General features: G+C 29.9%; 1 protein-coding gene across 1 annotated transcript in view; it reads right to left on the reverse strand.

The window, feature by feature from the left end:
* LOC106473112 (ATP-dependent RNA helicase DDX42-like) overlaps positions 1 to 8605 on the reverse strand; it is a 68460-nt gene continuing 59855 nt past the window's right edge. The window contains exons 17-19 of the mRNA XM_013933803.2: positions 7401 to 7490; positions 4740 to 4844; positions 1 to 1248 (exon numbers count right to left, since the gene is read on the reverse strand). Of these exons, the coding sequence (XP_013789257.1) occupies positions 1078 to 1248; positions 4740 to 4844; positions 7401 to 7490 (366 nt within the window). The 3' untranslated portion in view covers positions 1 to 1077. The remainder of the gene's footprint in view (positions 1249 to 4739; positions 4845 to 7400; positions 7491 to 8605) is intronic.

An 8605-nucleotide genomic window follows, 5' to 3' on the forward strand; every position in this document is an offset into this window, starting at 1 on the left:
TAAATAATTCCACGTTTTATTTAGACTGTTATCTAGAAATAAGAGAATTCAACTACAGAATTGAAGCACTTGTACTTGTATTATGCAACAAAGATAGATTGATTTGGTGTATGTTACAATATGCAATAGAGGGTTGAAAACATGACACTATTAGAGCTTAGCTCTTTACAGATAATTGAATCATATTATATTGTTGTGCAAGCCTTTATAAAAATTCTGAATAAATGTTTCCACCAATTTACATTAGTTATGAATTAAGTTCTAATTCATTAGAGATATCACAAATATATAATTACCATATATATTCATTGTCCATACGTGTATCATGAGGTTAAGAATGCATTTGTTTTTGCAGACATTTTAACTCTATTTACATATTTCCTTTTTCACTTTTCTCAGTTTTTGATAACACTACACATGGTGTACAGTTCAAATGATTCAGTTAATAATGTTTAACAAGTTCAGCTTTGAGGGCTTTATTACAAGTAGACAGTGTCATCTTTCACATGTTACTAAATTAAAATAATCTATAATACCATTATAAAAGTACTTTCTTGTAATTTTTTAATTTCTTGCAATTTCCTATGTTCTTATTTAATTTACTTTCCTTTAATAATACAGCATAGAAAACTTTTGTCTGATTCATATGTTAATGCAGTAGAATATTACATATGTTTCTCCATACAAAATATTTAACATTTAAACCAATACTGATTAGACAGGCATATTCCACAACCATAATGTAGATAAACAAATGTTGATAACTGTTGTCACAATGACTTTCTTTTAAAGACTGTATTTTTTATTAACGTCTTCAAATCAAGTTAACAAGTAAAACAAATATGGATTACTCTGATTGTCAGCTTTGTTGCTAATTCATGTTTCTCACATAAATGTTTAGCAAGATTTAAATTACTGAATCTGTGGTAATTCAGTAACTGGGTATAAACTGACAAATGGGGATTTAATGCAAACTTGCTATTTTTTTAAAATAACAAAGATGTTAAGTTTCACAAAGTTCCTAGCTTTATACTACAATACACACATATATGCCATAAAATATAAATATTAGGACGATTAGCTATCCCAGCGACTCTTTTTTCTGGATTTACTGGATGAAGAAGATGAGTTTGATCCAGAAGTACTGGAGTTGTTTGACTCAGCTGTTGCAGATGATGAAGGTGGAGTAGGCTTATTAATTGTCCAAGCTGTGTCTGTGGCTGCACAGAACTGAGACTTGTACTGAGACTGGAACAGAAAAGAAAGTATTTATACAATACCACAACTTCATAGTATTAACATTAGTATGAAAAGTAGAGTGTCATCGATAGCTGTTAAATTGGGCAGTGTTATAGAGTATAGCTCTGTGCACTAAGTAATATTCTATTTAATTACATAATGCACTAAAGAACACAGAATACTCACACGCAAAAAGCAGACATGTTCCATAAATATTACAATTTTTTCTAGTTTTCTAACTATGTGACAAGAACCATTAAAAATTCAACTAAGCAAAATAGACAATTCTCTGTACAGAAAACAACATAATATGATATGTCATTTGATAAATTAAAACCTTGGCTTTCTATTGGTTATAAATAAAATAGTATTAAACATCATACAGAACTATTGGCAATTTCCGAAAGAGAGGATGTGAGGTAGGCATGGCAAGAGGAGTCTAATTTTCTATTTTATGGCTTTTTTAACTAAATAAGATTGAAGGCTATAAAATTATGCTTTGACTAAGTGATAACAACATTATAATGGGTAATTTATGTTAAATTTCATACTTCTTGGAAGAATGGTAAGTAAATCAAAGAAAAGAGAATGCTTAGACAGAAAATGTCACAATTCTCATATTAGGGGAAATTCAGGATTTTTTTTTAATATTGCCTTACAAAATTAAGAGCTTAAGACATATACTCTATTAAAATTTGGATTATTAACAACATTTCTATGCTGAATTTATTTATATACCATGGTAAGAAAGTAGTTTGATTTAATTTGAAATGTAACTTGCAAAAATATTGTGATGTGTAGAAAAAGATGCCCATAGTGAAAGTGTTAACTGCTTCTTCTGATGACAAGTAAAGAGAATATAGCAGTGATGGTAAAATCAATGGAGACATGGATGGAAATGGCCTTCAGAAGTATAGTAAGTGGTACAGTCATGTAGGGAGCATGCTGATCAGCTAACCATGCTACTCCTCCATGAAACCTGTTTGTCATGCAATCTGTCTTTTCTGAGCAATGAAAACTGCTGAATACTGACAATATCAACAGTTTTTAGAAATGTCTCCTTTAAAGAGATACATAATGAATACTAAGAATTAGTAAAGGTCTTGATGTAATCTCAATTAGTTTAAGAACCTCAACAGTTCTACTATATCAATGTGGCCATTTTCACCTAGAACTTTGAGGAGACCTAAGTGGGACAGAGTTTATGATATTTGTCTCTACAATCCATTTTTTGTATTTTTTATTCTTCAACATTTAGATCAACTATACTTACTGACTCTGCTCTCTATCAGAAGGCTAAAACTTCAACGAGTGAGAGCAAAACCAAATTACAGTCATGTGTATTGGGTCCAAAGGGACTGGTCATGATTGCTATATTGTAGTAACAGCATGGACAGAGATAAATGCAGATATATCCACCTGTTTGTCCATTGAGGATAATAAAACTCTTTAACATAGTCAGAGATGTCTACATCTCAACTATAACAGTGGAAGAGTGTTCAGCAGCTTCACCATTTTGGAGGGAATGTTACCATCCTCCATGCATCAGTGTAAGAGAGATTATTGGTTATTCAGTTTATATTCTCTGTACTTTCTTCTTTTCAACCCCTTTTAGACACGATCTATAGAAAGAGGGGTGGGAACCAGCACAGTTGATACAGTGTGGCTCTGACTGATATTTGCTGCTACTATAGTCTTTGCCAAAACAATGAGCACAGATATTTTAGTATTCAAACTTAAACAATGGAGATAGTTTGTAATATAAAACCAAACTTTTCATTCGCAGTAGCCTGCCTTCACATCAGTAGGTGAACATCTCATCAAAATGAGCACCCTAGTTGACTCAGGTATTCCATTATTTCGAGTGCAGATTCACCAAACAGTTAATATTCCTTGATTGGAAAGACTTTCAAGAATCTCTGACTTGGTTGTGTTAAGAAGATACTGCTCAACTATAACTCCCTTTTAATGAATTAAAGTACTATGAAGGGGGGACCTAAATGGGTGTTCCTCTAATAACCTTTAATTGAAAAATAATTCACTGTGAGTGGATGTTTGAATCTCAGAATAAACTAAACTACACACGCAAAACCTTCCCTTAGAGGTCCCTTCATCATATACAGGAATCCATTTTGAAGGGCATTTTTTGAAGAAAAAAAAAGGTGATGGAATGTAAAAGTGAATTACTGAAGCATTCTTCCCCAGTCATTTCATTCACATAGCTTTGTCCTCATGTAATTCTTTCATATCCCTGTTCAATATATTCACATAATAATGTTATATAAATTTTCTAGTTGTAAAAAATATATAATGGTGTTTATCATCGAAAATAAACATATGATAATTGCACCGTTCAAGCCATTTTTTTGGTTAAATATTATTCCTAGAATGATTAAAACATTTAGATTTTTTAAGAACTTTCCATCAATTTTAACAACATATTTGTATAACTGAGCTTAAAAGCCAAGAACTCAAAGTTCAATACCTTACCACTAGTAAAGTAATGGTAAAATATTTTATGAGTAGCCTTAAAAATATTAAGTAATAGTTTATTCATAAAAATAGTTAATTTACTTTAAACTGAACATAATAGCATAACCCAGTCAATACTACAAGATACAAAAGCATATGAGAAAAACACACTATATTATTGGCTGAAAATACTTCTACTATAACACAAGTAACTTTTTTAAGTGTTTTGTTGGTTGCATTAGTTTATGAATAAATTTTTAATAGCCAAACTAGTTGCAAACTAATAACTTAAAAATATGAATGACTTTACCACAACTAACCAACTGACTTAATCCTACATAAACAACTCTGGTAAATTGATTCAAACCAGAGAAAGACAGAAGTTGGTAGACACTTCTCTTGGTACATATTCACTGTAAACAAAGAAATCCATGCATGGTTTGGTGAAAACTCTGGAATAATTTAATAATACTTGCCCTCTTAAACGTTTTAAGTTCACGAAGCAATAATATGGACAAAAAAAACAAAAATGGGTCACTCCACCACTTAAAATATAAAAAGTTCTATTGGCAGCCTTCTATAAATTTTGATAACACTAATTCAAAAACTGTAAAATGAAATCATTTTATAATGCTCATTACTTTGGGAAAAAAATCAAAACAAATACAATCATCTAAAAATAACTGGGTCAGTCTTAAGGTATATTTCATATATGAAAAGGAAACCCTTTGAGCCTATTAATTTCTTTATACATTACAGTACCTCAATAGTATATGAGCTTGTCGCCTGAATTTTCCTTTGAAATTTTAAAAATTTGGTTCATTAATAAGGATTAGACTATTTCCTTGAATAATAGGCATATTCAGATTTTTCATCATAAATTTTTGAGATAAAAAATATCATAAAAATAATTTCTCAATGGACTTTTCTATGTCTATTTTCAGTTGAATAGATTTTAGATGCTTTTACTAACAAAATGAAAAACAATACTTTATATTACAATATTACAAAAGTATAAGTCTACCAACCTGAAATGCAGCTTTCAGAGCAGATAAACGGTCTGTACCAGGACCAGATGCTTTAGGAGCAGAAGGAAAATGTGAGCTGTTTTTACTGAAGATATTCTCTGAAGACTGGATAGAAAAGACCAGAATAATACAAATTATTAGTGTTGGCAATAATAAGTTCAATAATTCAACAATATTATTTTGCTTCCTGATGGTTACAGAAGTGGACACTGCCTCATTTAAACATTCTTGGAATGCCTAATTACAACACCCAGTACATTTAGATTTGTAATTTGGTTATGCCAGGCCTGTTGATTTGAACACACACTTGATGAATTTTACTATACAGGTCCTACCATGGTTGTTATTTTTCATAAAAATGAGATAAGTTTTCTCATATCAGGTCCAATCAGACCCGTTAATTTTGAACACTTAACTTTCTGTAATAACCATAAAAACATCAGTGACTGTTATATTGTACTTGATACATCAAAAGTGAAAAATTATCAGAAAAACCAGTTTGAAAACTTCAAAAAGGGTCAATAACATTTTGGTTCATGTAAAATTAATTACTTGATACTAGCCCAAAATTAGAGACTAATGAAATGGTACTATAAATCACATGCCTGTAATCAAAGCTGTGGTTTCTCTTAACAAATATGTAATCTCACACATATAGAGCAAACACAAGTTCAGCATAAAGTTTCTTTTTTTCAGTCAAAGTCTTAGTGTAAAATAGATATTAAATTCACAAAGAAAGAAACCAAAACTAAAAGATAACAGGTATGCGTTGGCATCCTATAAGTCATGACAAACTTATGTACCTTTAGTTTCTATAGTAAGTTTTCAAGCAATTATTTTTTTACATCAACCTCATGTCAGCTGGACAAACTGCTGCACCAGTTTGCCAGAAATTTACTTTGATGTTTGTTTGTTTCAGAAATTTGCATAAACCTACACACTGTTTATCTGTAGTAGCCATCTCTGATTTTTAAATGATAAACTAGAGGAAAGGTGACAGTCAACAACACCCACCACTAACTTCTGGGTTACTCTAATTGAAAAGTGGGATCTAACTGTCACGCTTATAATGCACTTGTTGCCCCCTAAGAGTGGCGTGCACTTTTGCAGAAACAGGATATGAACCATAAGCCCTCAGATTCACAGTACAGTACATGAATTATTAGACCACACCCAGGCCAGGATTGTGTTACAAATATGAAATATAATTATCCTATAATATTATTTGGCATATAAAATATTTTGATAACTGAAGATTTTATATCTGTAATATTTAGGTATAAAGTTTGCAAAATTTTCTTTTTATGTTTATTTTGTACAGAAAAATGCCTTCTGTTGATTTGTATGTTCATTATCTAAAGGCCAAAAAAATATTAATAAAAACTAAAAGGTGTAGTTGATGGACATATTTTAATTAGGCCTAATATTTCAATACTTTCATATGCTACATTTTAAGCAATGAAGCAGAAAATAAAAATTTTAAATATTAAACATTGTTTATAACCGAAACAAATTTTACATAACTAGCCTTCAATGATACTCAAAAGTTCTTTTTAAAGCACTGCAACTGCTGACTCAAACATTTTCATTTTGTTATGAAATGGTTAAGTCACCATTTTTAAATATGATAGATTTTATATGTGAAAGTATTTTGGTAAAAATTATGGCAGACTACTTGATGTTGCACCTAAGTGTAAATAAAAAGAAAACTTGAAGATCTATTAGAGGTAATTTCAACTCTGAATGATTTTTTTTTCTGATAAAGTCTTTTGGACTCTGTTAATATTACATTCAAGTCAAACTGAAAAGTCATCTTATTAATTATCACACAGCAAGAATGATTGTACACTTAGCTAAACATAAATTCATTCAAGTAGATACCTTGCATATTTAATCATAAATAAGCTTTTCAATAAATGAAGAAAATGCTGATAGCTCAAATGTAAAATTAGTCACACATAAAACTAGTTGAGATGAAGTACATCAAATAAATATTACAATTAACTTTTTAAAAAAATATGCACCTTCCCTAATATTTCATTATGTTCACTGTAATAATTAATGATATCAATTGTGCATTAGTTTTAAGTCTGTTAAATCCTACACTTTCATTGGAGTGTTTTACCAAAACAAATTCAAAGCTAAATGTTCTAATTTGGTGCACAACATAATACCGTAAAAGTTGACTCTATTTTCCTTTCACAATTCACTAATTGCAATATGCTATTTAAAAAATTAATATTTTTATACACCTTTAAAAAAGTCTTCTAAGCCTTAAAACAACTCCTCTTATTGATTGAAGTACAAATATCCAGCACAAATTTTCATTTCAGAGGATTTTGTTTTATCATTAGCATGTTTTGTTAGACTAGCTAATTCATAAAAAAATGCATAGAGAAAAAATTTTAAAGTACAGTTCTACTAAACAGAGAATTTTAAAGTACCACAAAAATTAATTCTAATTTTTGAGTTTTTGTAACAAATGAAAATGTGAATTAATAACAACTGTGTGACATTTTCAATAATATTAAATTTCACTTCTTGCTGACATGATGTCAAAGAAATTTTGAAATACAAAAAAAAAAAAAACATATTTTCAATGATCTGACTGATAATCACAATCTGAATAGCAAATATAATAAAATTAGAAAGGTAACTCACAGATTCTTCTTTGAAGCCTAACCCACGACCTCCAACATTCAATTTCTTTGCCTTGCCTTGCTTATATCTGGACTTACGGAACCAAGAGCTCTGAAATTAGTTTAAACCTCTCTTTACAACAAAATTACTTCATTTTTATAATTTTTGCCTGTGCTGTTCTACACAATAACTATTTTTCAAATTTTCCTACAGTACTGATTTCTTCATTATGATAAATATCATTGCACAGTTTAGTACTTACATTTCACTTACATTTCAAGCATAATGAAATTCTCTACACCAATAATTTATCTTAGTATTTTAAATATTTAAGATTTTGGATTTAAGATACTTCAACATATTTGTTTGAAAGATTTTCAACAAATTAACCTAAAAAATGTTCATAAGGTCTCTTTTTGCTTTAATGGAATACGTATAGATTTCCAGGAAATTATTAACCTGTTTGAAATAATCAAATATTCCAAAAAAGTAATCTGGTCAAAGTAAAACTATGGAAATTATGAAGAAGAAGGTAAAATATTTGGTGCTGCATGCAAAAGATATTACTGCAACACACCTCAAACCGAGTTTAAAAGGCTTTCACAACAAAATATTACACCAGGCAAAGCTTACAGTAGTAGAGTTCATACTAAAATCAGCTTATTATTTAATCTTATGAATTAAGTTACAAATATACTACATATACGAGGGAGAAAGGTTATAGAAACTATTCAAAATGGTTTTCTCCACCTATTGGTCAAGGAACCTACCAGAAACAATGCTATTTTAAATTTATTGTTAACTTCTAACATAGAAATTGTTGAGAGGGTGGGAATTGGGGAACACCTAGGTGCAAGTGATCATTGCTCTATTAGGTTCAATGGTTTGCTGCATATGGAGATCAGGAATAATATTTTGGTTACAAATTTCAAAAAAATCAAATTTTGAAATATGTGATAAGAATTATCTGTTGTGAATTGGGCAGCTGAGGTATTTGAAAAATTAGGAAAAATATTTAAAGATAAATTTTTAAATATTCAAGATAAACATAGTTCTTATAGAGAAAAAGGGGTGGCTGCAAGTAAAAAACCAGGTTGGCTCACAAAGGGCATAAGAGATAAAATTAAAGAAAACCATCACAAACTTAAAAAATTTAAATTGACTGTAAGGCCTCCTATATTGGCAAAACCAAACGCCATTTAAAAGTCAGAGCCTATGAACATATG

Source organism: Limulus polyphemus, unplaced genomic scaffold, assembly GCF_000517525.1.
Source record: "Limulus polyphemus unplaced genomic scaffold, Limulus_polyphemus-2.1.2 Scaffold126, whole genome shotgun sequence".
Classification (NCBI taxonomy): domain Eukaryota; kingdom Metazoa; phylum Arthropoda; class Merostomata; order Xiphosura; family Limulidae; genus Limulus; species Limulus polyphemus.